This window comes from Lagenorhynchus albirostris, chromosome 14 (assembly GCF_949774975.1).
Source record: "Lagenorhynchus albirostris chromosome 14, mLagAlb1.1, whole genome shotgun sequence".
NCBI classification, from domain to species: domain Eukaryota; kingdom Metazoa; phylum Chordata; class Mammalia; order Artiodactyla; family Delphinidae; genus Lagenorhynchus; species Lagenorhynchus albirostris.
This window is the reverse complement of record NC_083108.1, coordinates 48,367,388-48,382,988: the sequence shown is the minus strand read 5'-3', so window position 1 is coordinate 48,382,988 and position 15,601 is coordinate 48,367,388. Positions and strand designations below refer to the sequence as shown.

Genomic DNA, 15,601 nt, shown 5'->3' with positions numbered 1-15,601 from the left:
AGATAAAAATGGGGATTCCAGATAGAAATTAATCACAGTGGAAGGTATATTTGGTTTTAGGTACTCCAGGAGAAAACCCACCAGGGCACTCCCGGACCTTTTGGCACCTCTCCCCTCCCTCATCCACGGGACCAGAGCTCTTCTGCCTCCCACCCCCAACCCCCCTGCAGGACTCAACAGACCAACAGACCTTGAAATCAGAGACAACCCCTCCCTCTATAGAGCAACAGTCAGCAGACAGAGAAGAGAAGCCGTGGACGTTCACCAGAGGCTGCAGAATGCTCGAGTCATGAGAGGGACTAAGGGACAGGGAGGCTTGATTATTTCTGTAAGGAGGAGAGAGGGACGGTAGATTAGGGAACAGCAAGAACCAGTGACTAGCAAGCAGAGAGGTTAAAGGGAAGGGATGCAGGAAGAAAGGCAAAAGGACTGGGGGAGGGAGGGAGAGGGAGAGCCTCTGAAGACCAGGAGAGGACCTGAATTTCCACTCAAAGACACATCCCAATCGAGAGCTTGGACAGGAGGCCTCACTGCTTGAGCCAGCCAGGGGAGGAATCTAGACAGCAGCAGAACAACGATCTAAGCTCTAGTAAACACCTGTTTAAGCCCCCACTGTGGTCCATTGGGTATTTGATTTGGGGAAAGACAGATGAGAAGGTATACAGTGAGAAGGGAATGGTTTCCTGCTCCGTGGTCACTGCTGTAGTTTCCAGGGCAGCGTGAGTATCTTGTCGGAGACATCCGTCCTGCTGGAGAAACAGCCAGGTGGGCCCCCATGGGTGCTCCCCTCCTTAGAGACCAGCTGGTGATCCACCTGTGAGCAGAAAAGAAAGGAACCTGCCACAAAGTTTTGCATATCAACCCTTGACCTGATTTGCCTTCTAATTAAAAGCAGTTAACTAGATCTACCCTCACAAGGCTACCCGACTAAATCTTCAGTAGAGTTAAAGACTGAGTTTGATATCAAAGCTAGAGTAATATGAAAACGTAGTGACATTAATTTCCCAGCTCTCCTCCTTTTTGGAGTTCCAAGACATTTGGAAACCTGTCTTTATTTCAATTGGTAGTGCAGATTTACAAAGATACATTAAGGCATGGTTATTAGCATTACTAAATAATTTGAATTCCAAAATCCCAAAACATGTTTAGGAAGGACAAGGTTAAGGGATGTTTGCTGGTTGTCTTTCTGACATCCATTTCCTGACTTCCTTTTCCTAATAGATGTGGAATTTCCCAGCCAAGGAGTTTGGATGGAATTGGTTCCACCTCCCAGATGCTGGAGAAGGCTCTGATTGGCTAAATTCAATTATAATGCCATTCCCCTCCCCCACCACATACACACATACACACACTGATTGGTTTAAGAATGAGAACCTGACCACAGTCACGCCAATCAAAGCCAATGTGGTTCAATTAGGGGATTTTTGTTGTAGTTAAGCATTCAAGAAGCAATGCCTTCCTACTGGATGTGAAGAGGCAAGCAGGCAGCCATGGGAGCTTCCAGCTGTTTGGGGACCAGGAGAGGAGGGTCTGTCTGAGAATAGAGCCACCAAGCACCAAAATGGTAGAGCTGAGAGATGGACAGGGAGAGAAACTGGGTCCTAGTCATAGTGTTTCAGCCCTGGACAGCCTCATTTTGGAAAACTCCATTCATGAATCAATACATTTGCTATTCTGAGCCAATTTGGGTCAGGTTTTTCTGTTACTTGCAACCAAGACATCTTATTAAAAAAAAATCTACCGTGTTGGGCTTCCCTGGTGGCACAGTGGTTGAGAGTCCACCTGCCGATGCAGGGGACACGGGTTCGTGCCCCGGTCTGGGAAGATCCCACATACCGCGGAGCGGCTGGGCCCGTGAGCCATGGCCGCTGAGCCTGCGCGTCTGGAGCCTGTGCTTCGCAACGGGGGAGGCCACAAAAGTGAGAGGCCCGCGTACGGCAAAAAAAAAAAAAAAAAAAAAAAAAAAAATCTACCGTGTAAAGGATAATACACATGTCTACAACTTTTCAGTGATCATTTGGAGTTTCATTTTCAGAATGAAATCTCATGAGGAGACATAAAGTACTGACAATGCCCACAAGAGGTCTATGGAAGGAAAATAGGTTCTTTCCTCCCCTTGAGAGGAAAACGCACCGAAGACTGCGTTAGTTCTGCAGAGGGTGCTGAAAATCTCGCAATTTCAAGTGCATCATGCCCTAACGTGTTCGTAATCTAGATTTCTTTTCCTTTTGTATATAATATACACCATGACCCCGTAAATATCCATCATTAGCTGCCATTATTATCCAGTGAAGAAAGCACAATCAGCCTTAATTCCCCACCTGCTAGGTGAACCTTGGGTGGGCGTCATTGCCAACTACAGCTGCAAGCATAATTACTGGTCTGTGTGTTGTCTCCCTTCAGGATCATGGGGCCCGTTTTGAATCCTCTTTGTGTCCCTCATTACAGAGCAAATATTTGAAAATGTCCATTCATGCTGCTGCTGCTAATCTAATTGTTTTGGTATGTGGTTAAATCCAGCGTGACACATATCTGGTGTATATTACCTGGCAGAGTTATCCTCTATCCATATTGCCCCTCCCTTGCCTATTATGGGGTGCTGGGAAGTTGCACTGGACCTTGCCTCAGTCTTTCAACAGTTTAATTTCACTAAGTCTGCGTCACTGATTGTGCTAGGTTCTTGAGATGGAACTAGCCCCACAAACATGGCTTTGATTTTGCTCACCCCTCCCCCCGTCCTCAGCTGCAGGGTCCCAGGAACAACTTGTTAACAACACCCGTGGTGCCGTCAACGCCTTGACTGTTCCCGCCCCCCCCCCCCTCAAGTAACAGGGATATAGAGAACTGTGTGATGCGCCCTTCTCCAGTTGGGGGAGTACAGGCTATCTGCTAAGTTTGGTATTGCTCTCCTGGTTTCCCTCCCTTGTTGACTAGATTGTTTCAGGGATTTGGGGGTGGATGGTTCCACAGATCCAAAGTTCAGGCAGTTTGTAAGCACTGGGCATGTTGTCAGCTCCCGTAACCACTGGCAGTATGTTCCAGTGGGGTTCCTTTCTGTGCCAGAGGCCCATGTGAGCCCCATGGACGGTATAGTACCTAAGACCCATGTTAGAGGGCCCTGCTCATCACAACATAAACACACACACACACATTTATTAAGGAACACATAGGCACCTCTATCACTGGGGATCTGGCACTCAGTGCTGGCTCAATGGAACCTATAACCTGTGGCAGTGCTGACGTTTGAAACTAACACTATTTTAAATCCAGTAGTGCTTGGATTAAAAAAAAAAAAATTGGTCAACTTGTCATATCCTTCTCAGAGCACATGAAGGCAATGATTCCTCCCTTACCAAGTATTATTTCCCAGGGCTGAGAATCATGCGTCGTCTTGCTGCTTTTGGTGTTCTAATTTGTGGCTCCAGATGCAACAGTTATACACAGCAGCTAAGGAGCGACAAGAATTCACATCACTCTTAAATTTGTATAGATGAATGTTGGGAATATAGTATGGATTGAGATATTCATGTAAGGAACGGCACAAATCACAAAACAAGTGATAGCTACTTACAGGATGAAATTATATTATTTTGTAATATTTTCTGGGATCATTTATCTTATTGATCCCACTAGAATGCTGGACATGATATTTCCAATTCATGGGTTATCTCGAAACCTGAACATCGTTTTAATTTTTAAAGACAATTTCGATTGTAATTTACAATTGTAAATGTTTTGGCAGAGCAAAGTTTCTCCAAATTGAATTTAATAAGCTACACTTTAAGAACTACGACGATTTAAGAAAGGTGGTTTAATTTGACATGAATAACATAATCTTCATTGTAACAACATACATAGTGATTTTGCGAAGACAAAGGTGAGAAAAATTAATTTATGGAAAAATGACAAAAATCAATTTATGGGTTGTTTGCCTCCCTAATACTACGCACACACACACACATCACCAGCCCATCATCAGAATTTAGTCAATAATGGCTAAATTCAGTTATCTTTGGCGTTTTACTGACATTCGGTCCTACGGAAACCACAGCTTTACACTTATTTTTCTCTTCCATTGGTAAGAAAGCATAATTGTCAGGGTGAGAGTAGAACGCACAACAGCGTAATTTATAACTCCTGAATATTTAGGTATGTGCCATCTGGGCCACCATTTGCCTTCTTGCCCCATCGCGCAAATGCTGGTGGCGGGCCGGAGAGGGTGGGTGCCGCACACCCAGGACCTCGCCGCTCCAGTTCTTCAACGCTGGGCTCGGGGCAGCTGTCGGGCAGGTGCCCGGAGGCCCCGTCCCCGCCGCCCACCTCCTCGAGGATTGGCTGCCGCGAGCTAGTAGGCGGTCCAAGGGTGCGGATAAAGTTGCGGGTCGCGCGCGCCGCCTGCGTGGGGTTTCAGTCACTCGGGGCAAAAGCGAGGCGCGCTCTCGCTGCGGCCCGGGCGGAGTTTACTGTCCGCTTTCCGAACCCGTCTGCCCTTTCCAGCTTCCCTGCAACTCCCGGGTCCGGCCCATTTGGAGGAGGGGGGTCAAGGGCCGGGCCTAGGGGCCTCGCGCGTGTCCGGGCAGGCTCGGCGCGCTGGCCCCGGGCTGCCGCGCGAGGGGCGCGGTGTGAGGGCCCGGGGCGGCGCGCGAGGGCTGCAGGAAGCGGGGGCGGCAGCGGCTCGGCCCCGGCTCCGTTGGGGTAGAGACACCCGGAAACGGATTCCGTTTTGGTGGCGGCGCGAGCCGCGCGCCTCGGAGGGGACGGGCGGGCGGCTGCTGAGTAATCCCCGCGGCGGCTGGAGGCGGCGGCCTGGGCGCCCACATCCCCCGCCGCGCTGCAGCTGGACCCGGGCTCCTCCCTCCGCGCCCCGCCCGCCGCGCCCGCCCGCCGCGCCCCTCCCCCGCGCCCGCTCCGGCGCGCTCCGGGCAGGTAGAGCCGGGCTCCGGGCGCGCGCGGGGGCCGCAGCAGCTGCTACCCCACCTCGCCTCGGCCCTGCGCAGAGCCTCGCGCGCCCATGGCTGGCTCGGAGCAGCAGCGGCCGCGGCGGCGGGACGACGGAGACTCGGCGGCGGCGCCCCTGCAGGACGCGGAGCTGGCCCTCGCCGGCATCAACATGCTGCTCAACAACGGCTTTAGGGAGTCGGACCAGCTTTTCAAACAATACAGGTGACTGACGCGCCTCGCTCCCCCGCCCGGCACGCGCCCCTCGGGGCCGGCTCGCGCGCTTCCCTTTGCGGCCCGTCCCAGAAGCCCCCTCCCCCTCCCGTCGGTCAGTGATCCTTGGCCCTGTCGCCTTTCCCCGTGTCTTGTCCCTCTGCCTGAGCTGCAGCCGGCGCCTCTGCCACATCTCCCCTTCCGCCTCCACCCCTGCTCCGTGGTCCTTTCCCTCCGCGGGACTCGCCGCGTGTCTTCCCGGCTCCTGCTCTCTTCCCTCACTTTCTCTCGGCCTCGCCCTCCAAGAGGGGCGTCCGGTGTTTGTCCGATTCTCTCTCATGGGTCGCCTCCCCCGCTGCCGGGTCTGGAGCCCGTTGGCTTTGAGACTTGGGACCGGATGCGGTTTGAGGCAGCCGCGAGCCCGGGACTTGCAGGGTTGTGACTCCGGCTAGCGTGCTGCCTTTGTGACACGGACCACACCAGCCATGGTGCCTGTTTCTTGTGCCTCGCGTTACTTTGCATCGTTGTGCATTGCAAACGCTTTCCTTGTTTGAAAACAGATATGTATAACTGCCTGGCCGTGCAGGAATTAAAAAGAATCAGCCGAACTCTGCTTACTCACCTCTCTCTGCCTTTCTTCTAAAACTCAGTCCCCAAAATGAGTTGCTAATGCCTTTCAAGCGAGCGAATTTATGATGGATTTCTCTAACTTAAAGGTAGAAGAAAATGGAGGGATTCTAAATATACGGGAGGGTGGGAGGAAGCACACGTGTGTTCAGTTAATTTTTTATTCCTCTTTTTAAAAATGAAGAAAAACTAAAACCTGGTTGCTTTCTCGTGGGTGTGGGAGGAGCCTTCAGTTTCTTTGGGGAGCAGAAGCATCCGCTTTCTGGTTTAGGAAGCAAGTTTGTAATTTGACCTTCTAGTGTTGACAAGACTCAAGGATGTTGATTAGCAGCTTCCCTGTAAATGTTTAAGGGCCAATTGCTGCATTTCTTTAGAGCCGGTGGTTTGGTAGGAATTAGAGGACCAAACCAAATGTGCAGCTGTGATTGAGAGCCACAGTCTGTAAGCAAATGAGGGACGGTGGGATACAGACGCCTGAAGTTTTCAGACTTAAAAGAATGGTGGTTTCTTCCGGTGGGAGCTTCCACATGCTTAATGGCAAAGCAAGTATCTCACAACTATAAACTTTTCACTGAGACATTTTACTTTTAAATCAGTTTTTTAAAAAAATCTGCAAATGGAAACTTATTAGCTTTGTTCAGAACATTTTATTTTTAAAGCATTCAGTCTGATTTCAAGCCAGAGTTTCTTCAAGGATTTCCAGAGGATAGATTTAAAAGACTCGTCTCACAGTGTCTCCTGTGGCTTATTTTAGCCATCTGAGAATGTATTTCATGAAAAAAAGTTTCACTTACTGTGCTTTGACTCTTTAAAGACACGGGAATTTATGTTGTATCAGAGAGGAGTGGAGAAAGTCTGAGTCAAGTTTATTTTCTTCAGTTGCTGATCAAGACACTGTGCTTGCATATTTCAACATTTCTTGCCTTGAAATGTTCTGTTACTTATTTTAATGATCTTCTTTTCCCTCTAAACTGCTTTAACATACTTAAATTACTACGTCATGGTTCCCATATATTGAAAGGTATGAACTAAGTCATTTTGCCTCATCTAGACACCTCTGTATGCACTGTTGCTAGAGGGCAAATTTTGAGCGTTAGGAAAGCTCTTCTCACAGCAAGGGCGGAAAGATACACCTTGAAAGTGCTTCTCTGTGGGTGTTGGGGCTGAGGGGAGGGGGAGGGGTCTGGGGTGGGGGGCTTACGCTGGATAGCTAGGAGTTGTAGCTGTCTGCTTATATTTTGAAATGGGAACCGAGGATAAAAGAACAAGATACTGTAGTATGTCTTCTCTGCTAAGCACAGTGCCAGGCACATTCCCTTATATTCTCACTATTCCACTGACAACAAAAGAGAGAGGTGTATTTTATCATGACAGTGTTGTAACAAGGCACTCAAGTCTCCGTGTTTAGCGTGGCCCAGGACACAAGCCCTGGTTCTAAATCCAGGGCTCTTTCCTTTAAACCATTCCTGCCTGTCCTGCCTAACTGATTATATTTTGTAATTTGCCCTGTGACCTCGTTTTCCAGCAGCTTAAACTTTTTTTTAGGAGTGGATAGTGGTAGCATTAATCCTATCAGCTGTCCGGCAACCAGGGTGGCTATCCTGGTTGTCCGCTTTTCGTAGCTGCTGACTTTGGCTTCTCAGTTTGCTTACTTGCCTATAAAATGGGAATCGCGCACACCTGTAGGGTGGTGGTTAGTATTAAAAGAATTCACGGTAGCTGGCGTAAGCGCTCAATAAACACTAACTGGCTTTTGTGCCTGGTGTCTTCCTCACTACTCTTGTTCTTTCTTCTTGACGGCATAGTTTGAACAGAAGACACAATGTCCCGAATGCAGGTAGCCTTTCTATTTAAAGTTAGCCTCACATAATGCGTTTGATAAGACTTGGGTCCTGTTATGCACTGGGATACTTCTCTTGCAGTTCCAGAGTCGAATGGCCAGCTGGAAAACCCAGCAGTGATTTCGTAAGTGTTTGAGGAACACCTCTAGCTCAGTTTCTCTACAGAAGATAGAACAATTAGATGATCTCTTTTCTTAGGATTCTTTTGTCACCACCCTTCCCATTGTAGTAAAAATTCCAGAATCCTATCGTTAGTTTAACAGTAGACACGTTTTGTGCCTAGTGTAACAATAACACTTTAAGAAACTTAAAGCAAGAAGGTCACTTTCTCTTGCCACCTTACTAGGATTATAAAAGTTTCCCCAACAGCTACCTAATGAGAAATGGTTACTTGGCTATTGTGAATTCGTGGAAAGCCGGGATTGTATAATTCAGATATTGTACATATAGGAGTTAAAAATATATGCACAGTAGGGGCTTTCTTTTGAGATATGAGACTCCGTAGTTGGGATTTCAAAATGTAGCTGCCACTTCTGTTGTAACTATAGTAGTAGGGTAACTACTGCTACCTGTTGATGCTCAGCCCCCATCATGCACTTGGAGATGTGTTCCCAGAGGTTGGGGTACAGTGGTGCTGCTTTAAGCCCAAGGATATACCTTTGTAAGTTCGTGATCCTGACCGTGTGAAATCACATTCCTCGTGTTGGTCGGGGGGCTCAGTGCTCTCATTCAGCAGTGTTCACTCCATCTCCCACACACATACACACTCTCACTGTTAACGACGTTCAGGTGTGTGACACACACTCAGACCTGTAGGTACTCAGGCTCGTGGTAAAAGATAGGCTGTGGTTATGTGCACGAGACAGGCACTAGGTTTTTAGATGTTGAGGTGCAGGTTAAGATTGGCCGGTGGGGAGGCTGGGAGACGTAGCCTGTAGGACTGGAGAGAAGGAATGTGTAGCCCAGCTTGAAGGAAAATTTTCCAGAGGAACTGTTGCTGAGCGCCATGATGGGGTGAAAGTGAGTACGTTGAAGGAGGAAGAGTTGGGGTGAGGGAGGGGAGGAGGGAGGAGAATGTGAGCGGAGGTGGGTGGAAATGGAACTCTAGGAGAGGAGATGTGAAATGGCTTCTGGAGAAGGCGGGTGAGAGCTGCCAGCTTATTAGTGTTATTTGATTGTCACGTTGGATGGTTTTTCTACACTTGATTTTTCTCAGATCCGCTGGTTGGTCCATGTTTGCTGGGAGTCAGCTCTGCCTTTCAGGGTGTTTAGTTAACTCATGCTCTCCGATGACCGTCATCCTTCACAGTGTGGCCGTCGCATCTGTAATTAACACCTGGCTCCTTGGGCCTCAGGATCCTAATGTGTCACCATCTTTTTCTCTTTTTGGCTTGAGATACTACTTTTTTAATCGAAGGACTAGTAGAGGTGAAACACACTGAACTCTGAGGAGAACAGAAGACATTTGGAGTTCCTGGCCCGAAGAGCTTTGTGGTTCTTATTTCATAGGTGTGGCATTTCCTGTCCCTCCTCTCCTTCAGGTCACCATCTCCATCTGCTTTCACTGACCCTAAAACATCTGCCTTGTTTACCCCTGCCAACATGACTACGACTTTCTGGCTGTAGATATTCTTAAAAAGCCCTGTTTGGTCATTGTCAACTCAGAAAGCATGTAATGGTTAAAGTGAATGATCACTGATGATAAATATGCATGAATGAGGCCTTGATATAGAATTAGTGCGTAGTCGGTATTAGGAATTGTGATACTTTTCTTTTCCACTTTATTTTAAAGTATAAAAATGGCAAAAATGTATTAAAAACAAAAAGCAAGAAAAATTCACGGTAACGTGTATGTTTAAAATGAATGTATGGATCCTAAATTGTTTAACACAGTTTATGGTACATATGACCAAGCAGTATGACACGTGGCCTTATTTGTGAGCGTGTCGATCATGGAGCCAGTCTTACCATAGAGATGGCTCAGTATAATCCAGGGATTGCAGGCTAGGCCCCATGGGCCAAATCTGGCTGGCTGCTTTTGTAAATAAAGTTTTATTGGGACACAGCCAGACTTGCTTATTTATGTGTCTTCTCTGTGAATAGCTATGCAGAGCCTACAGCCTGCAAAGCCTAAAATATCTACTCTCCAGCCCCTTACAGAAAGAGTTTCATGACCCCTGGTACAAACCGTAGTTCTCCCTGGAAAAACTCAAAAGGCTTGTGTAACTGAGCCAGTAGGCGTCGGAGCCTCTTGTGTGCCCAGCACTGTGTCAGATGCTCTGGACGCCAGGGAGAGCTTGCTGGCTGCCCTTGTTTCCTGCATGATCTGGCTGCTCCCAGAGCCCGGGTGCCTGGGCCTTGCTGCCAGAGTCCCTGGAGAGTCCATAGGTGCAGAAATGCAGGAAGAGGAGAAGCGCGGGAAAGCGGGAAATGGTGTAGGGAACTGGCGGCAGGGAGGAAACTCAGCTGCTGCCCTTTTCCATCCTCCTCAACTCAGCAGTGTGTTTGGAAAAAGGCTGATTCCCCCCCCCCCAACGATTGCACCGTCTGAGAAGATCCCAATTAAAGATTCATTTGGCTTAATTGGAATTTTTTTTTAAAAATGCAGCTGCCTGTAGGATAACGGGAGAGTTTATATAGGAAATTGTCAGAAAAAAGTGACCACCTGTACCGTGGGGGTGGGATGGCTTGAGGTGCTCTTTCCTCTCGTTACACAGAACACCCTGTGGACCCCCAAACACACCATTGTGTTTCAGGGCTTAGACAGTTTGCACAGACTTTTTTAGCTCCTGAAATCCCATTTTTCACACCCCAGTCTCCTTTGCCAGGGTCACCCTCCTACTTACCCAGCAACAGCAGGGGGGGGAATTTGAAGAGGCCCATGCTGAGGACTCCAGGAGAGGAGAGAGGATAAGAGAAGCACAGAAAGTAGACGGCTGTTATTTCAAAACTTGGTTTACCACCGCCTCTGCCCCGTGCAAGGGGCTGGGGTTACTCGGGGAGGAATTCATCTCCGTCTTAGACTTTTTCCTCCACCTACTCCGTCCCTTACATTTGTAGTACGCTGTTCAGCTGGTAACAGAGGTCCGGTTTGGTATTGAATAGGTCTTTGTGGGCTAACCTGGGGATCTAGTCACCACTTGAAGCCTTGTTATTCGGAGAAATGCATCCCAGTTTCTGAACAAGGGACTTTGCATGCATGTTTTTTGAGGTATAGTTGTCATGCAACACCCTAGTTTCAGGTGTGCAACATGGTGATGTGATGTTTGTATATATTGTGCAGTGATCAGCACAATAAGTCTAGTTAGCATTTGTCACCACACATAGTTACAGACACATGTTCTAGAAAGCTGTTTGTAAATTTGCTGTCTAGATGTGCGTGAATGACTTCTGACGTCTGATTTGAAGACGGGAACTGGGTTCTTCTTTGTGTGTAAAGGTGGTTGCTGGTTGACCGTCTCCGCCCTTTTCCCCCTAAGCTAAGGTTGCTTTCTCCATCTCTTCCTTCTTGCTCAAGAATTTCAGAACACAAGAAATAGATATACAACAGGGAGTTACTCTTGTCTTACAGGAAAACGGTCCGTTATGATGGAGAAAGCCCTTAGAGAAGGTCCACCCTGTGCAGGACACAAAGGTGAGAAGTGTGTCCCTGCTTCGGGCAGGCATTGCTCGCTTAATACCTTTAAATCTGCTGCAGAAAGAGTCACATTAACACTCAGTCTTATCCGAGCCGTAATATCTGTGAAATCACTGGTTTAGGTAACTTATTTTTCCTAGTGATGCATCAGAAATAAACACGTAATGGTAAGTACTAGGTGGTACTTCCTCTGTGCCACGCCACACATCAGCACTCCCCGTGTGTTCATCCTCACTTTATCCTCCCCACAGCTCTGTGAGGGGTGCTCTTGTCACCTCCCTCTTACGGGGGGATGGGGGGGAAGCACAGTGACATTGCATGACCTGCCCAAGGTTTCACAGTAAGTGGGAGAGCTGGCTTTGAACCCAGGGTGTCTGGCTGCAGAGCCTGAGTGTTTAACCACAGCACTACACTACCTCGCTTCTGTAGCTCTTACACTATGAGAAGTTTACCTGTGTGCTGCTGATGTCATGTTGGGGTTAGTTTCCCCAGAAATCTGCAAACCACACTCTGATACCCACAGGCGATCTGATAAACCACCGGAGAGGCCTGTCCGCGGGGAGTGTGTCACCCGAGCTTTAGATGCTCTGTGGCTCCCAGCTGGCCTCAGGATGAAGTCCGAGGTCTTGGCTTGGCGTAGGGTGTGCTCTCATCTGTCCTGTCTGCTTCCCTGCCTCCCTCCTGCCTCTTTCTAGGTTCCTTCCAAGTTAGTCATGCTGGAGACTTTTGTGTTATCTAACTAGTTCTGACTGGTCACTCAAGACACAGCTCAGATTTCCACGAGAAGGTGGCGCTCCTGCAGCATCCTTCCGCCTCTTTATCCGGCACCGTGATGTACGGGCATCGTTCACACGGCTGCCTGTCTGGGCGAGAGGGCCGAGATGGGTAGACTTCTCATCGGGTGGTCCTGACCCTCCTGAGGTCGCTGCGGTCATGTGGGGTCCAAGAGGTTTTATAGGCATGTCAGCTCCCCGTTATCTGCACGTGCAGCCCAGGGGTAGTGCCCTTCAGGAGCCTTGATTCCCCAAACCCCTCCTGCATTCTCGTGTGCAGTGGACATGTCTGGACCCAGTGGAGGGGCTCCAACACCCCCTGAACTGATGCTCAGCTTCTCATACGCAGGTGGCAGGACTCCTCTCTGGCTCTTCAGCCTCTTCCCTTTGGTGCCTCCAGGCTGCCCAGTGCATAGTGTGGGGTGATGGGGAGCAGAGCTGCCGCCAAGCACATGCCAGTCTTGACAGGCACCATCAAAGGGAAATGGAGGCTCTGATGAGGTCTCCTGCTTCTGAAGTGGCCCTGGGTCTCCTCTGCACCTGGCCTTCCTCCACCCCATGTTGTTTCTGGTCAGGCGGAGGCCTACCCTCACTGGCCAGCCCTTCCGCTGCTCCCATCAGCCTCCCCCAGCGCTCTGCGTTACCCCGGGTGGTGGCGGCATGACATGCTGGTGTTACTTGCCTCTCTGGCAGCAGAAGGCAGGAGTCTAGCTTCTCGTCTCCACGATCCCTGTCCTGAATTTCAGGAAGAACTGGTCTCTGGAAGAACTTGGAGGTTGGGAGGGGAAGCTTTCCAGATGGATGGCTCTCCACTCTCTCAAATCTAATGCCCTTTCTTTATAACAGATAGAATATTGTTTAATTCCCTTTCTGTGATCCTAAAATGAAACTGACAGATGAAATGACCTGCCCACACGTATAATGTCTAAAAGTCAGTAGAATGCCCAAATAGTATCATAAAGGAGAAGTAAAAAGAAATTCATAACACAAAATTACGTGTATTTCACAATGTAAATGCTCAGCACACCTTCATCAAGATGAACTAGTTAGGTGCTTGCACCTGTGTACAATGAATAAATTTGGATTTAAGAGACGATCAGAAGCCATTCCATAGGAGAAAAATGAGAGAGTAGATACACTTGACATAAAAGAGGTAACAGACGACACTTCTTTGTTAAGAGAAAGCCGGGAAACAGCCTTAAGCGAAGTAGCATGATATGCCAAGGCAAACCACGGACTGTTGACGTGGAGAAAATGAGGAAGCATTTTTTGCAATGAACCTGGCTGCCTGTGTCAGGTTATTGTCAGCATAATTAATTCACAGTGTTAGGACCTGGGATGTGTGCTGACAAAGTGTCTCAGAAAACAGATCTCCCATCTTTAAATCCCTCCCCAAACCCAGTACTTTGGAGACCAAAGCCCTTAATAGATTTCTAGGATTAAAGGATGAATTGGAAAAAGTTTATACGGAAGTTAGGGTGGGGTGGGAGGTGTGTCACCCTGAGGACAGTATCAGAGTAAGGTAGAAAAATAAGAAACCCCCAATAAATAAGTTCTCTGTGCAGTTCTCCCGATATAAATTTCAGTGTGCTACCGATTCTTAATAGATGGCAAAAATGAAATTTATTAATGAAAATCCTTGGTATCCAGTATTTCATGGATCTTTAATAACTTGGCTTTAAATATACGTAAAGGAGTTTTCAACATCCCTTTGAAATTCTGGCATGTGATAGCGGCAGGCGCGGGCTGGTGTAGCTGTGGTGTGTTGGCAGCTCAGATGCCGCAAGCAGTGTGGCTGTTACATGGTTTTCTACAGTTGTGAACAGATCTTGAGAAAGGGTATATTTAAACAAGGACAGAATGATTTTGTGCTTGTAAGTCAATGGCAGTGGATTTTAGAACTAAATAATGGAAAGACCTTCAGAGGTTGTGTGGGACATGGGGTGATACTTGGGACTCTCTTGCACATTGAGGATGTCTCGGGTCCTTGGCCCATTCTGCTGCCGTCATCGTGTTACCCCAAAATGGCCGCCACAGATTTCCAGAACACCTCCATTGAGAGGTACTAGGCTTGGGGTGTAGGGCTCAAGACCAGGTTCAGTCTCTGCAGCTGAAATCCTGGGCCCGCTGGGAGGAGCAGGAAGGGGAGGCAAGCCCCGGCTGGCAGGGCTGCTGCAGAGGGTACGTGCTGGAGGAGGCAGTGCCCCCAGTATGTCTGTGACCCTGGGTGCGAGGGCAGAGCGCACCGCGGGGTTCCTCCAGTGTTGGCCTCACCGGTTGCTGCCTCTGAACGCCAGCATTTCCAGGTCGCACACGGCTGCTTCTAGGGCTCTTAGAGCTCCAGGAAGGGATGTCAGTGCAGGTTCTTCTGTTCCTCCAGGGGGATGGAGAACCACTGGGGTCCCTTCCCTTCTTTATTCTCATTGCGGAGCCAGCATGCAGGACCTGTGTCTTTCCAGCCGCAACCACGCCATCCACTGCATCCCACAGTACGTGTTAGCTCAGTCTGTTTTTTACATGCTTGATCGCACCATTGTATTCCTTCTGGGTGGAGCTCTTCTAGGACGTGAACCTGAGCATGATGCGTCTCTTTCTGGGTTCCCATGGTTAATAAGCATCATTTGCTGTTTTTCCTACTTTGCCTTCCTTATCTAGATAGACGCCTTTTGCTTTGGAATTCACTTCCTCGCCTCATGGCTACAGCAGCCCTCCTTCGGGTTTTACTTCCATGATGTAAGTCATTCACCAGATAAACAGATTTTTAAATGTTTGTATCACTTTATCTCTGTCAAGTAAAATTTTTGGTACTATTCTAAGTGGACAGAAAATGAGGGAAAATGATATTTTGTATTCAAATCCAAGTTGAATTTACTAAATGACAGAAATTTGGGTTTTGAGGGGCAATTGGATTAAATGGAAATCCATGCTGCATGGCCGCTTTGGGACCGCTTCCAGGATAATGAGTCACTGTCAAGGCTTCAAGTGCCTTTACCCCCTTCATTTTGAATAGTGAATTGCAAAATCTCTAGTTATGTGTTGTCAGCTCATCTCTGGAGCAAAAAGGAACTTGATATCTTTGTGTCTTGTAAATCGTGCTCACCCTCAACTTTATTGGGGTCTAAAATAAAGAATCACGTTGCATCCATCAGTTGCATACTTGTCTGATGTTGTGACTCTCGAACTACCCAAGGCGAAATGGGGCTGGCTTTTGTAGGACTGCAGTTGTTGGAGAAATTGGTTAGCTCCTGGACAATAGCAAGGTTTGCAACAACTTAATTGCTCAGAAAAGAACAAGAGTTTATATCTGGAATGCCATTTGCTTCAGCTCTCAACCACGGGCATCCACAAGTTTTTCGGGCTTTGTGTATTGATGATGGGTGAGACACTCATTACCTTGAATTACTAAAATTACACATTGAGCTGGAAATTACTCCTCTTGAAATATCACAGGGAAAAAAGGAGGGAAGGGCCATGGGAGAGTGGAAACAGCTGTCTGAAGTAGTTTAGCCAAGTGTCAGGACCTGCTGTGGTGAAATTCCAATGTATTCTTGTTCTGGAGCAATTACCAATGT

The 15,601-nt window shown here is 48.2% G+C and overlaps 1 protein-coding gene across 3 annotated transcripts in view; it reads left to right on the top strand.

Annotated features, from left to right (window-relative positions):
- The first annotated feature begins 4,665 nt into the window (after nucleotides 1–4,665).
- Nucleotides 4,666–15,601, top strand: part of TTC39C (tetratricopeptide repeat domain 39C) — a 100,895-nt gene continuing 89,959 nt past the window's right edge. The window contains exons 1-2 of one of the 3 annotated variants that reach the window (XM_060121910.1): nucleotides 5,081–5,163; nucleotides 11,191–11,253. Coding sequence is in view for 2 of the 3 variants with exons in the window: in XM_060121911.1 (XP_059977894.1) it covers nucleotides 5,012–5,163 (152 nt within the window). In the remaining variant the exon portion in view is untranslated. Of the gene's footprint in view, nucleotides 5,164–11,190; nucleotides 11,254–15,601 lie in introns of all 3 variants that reach the window. The other 2 variants (XM_060121911.1, XM_060121909.1) reach the window with 2 other exon arrangements.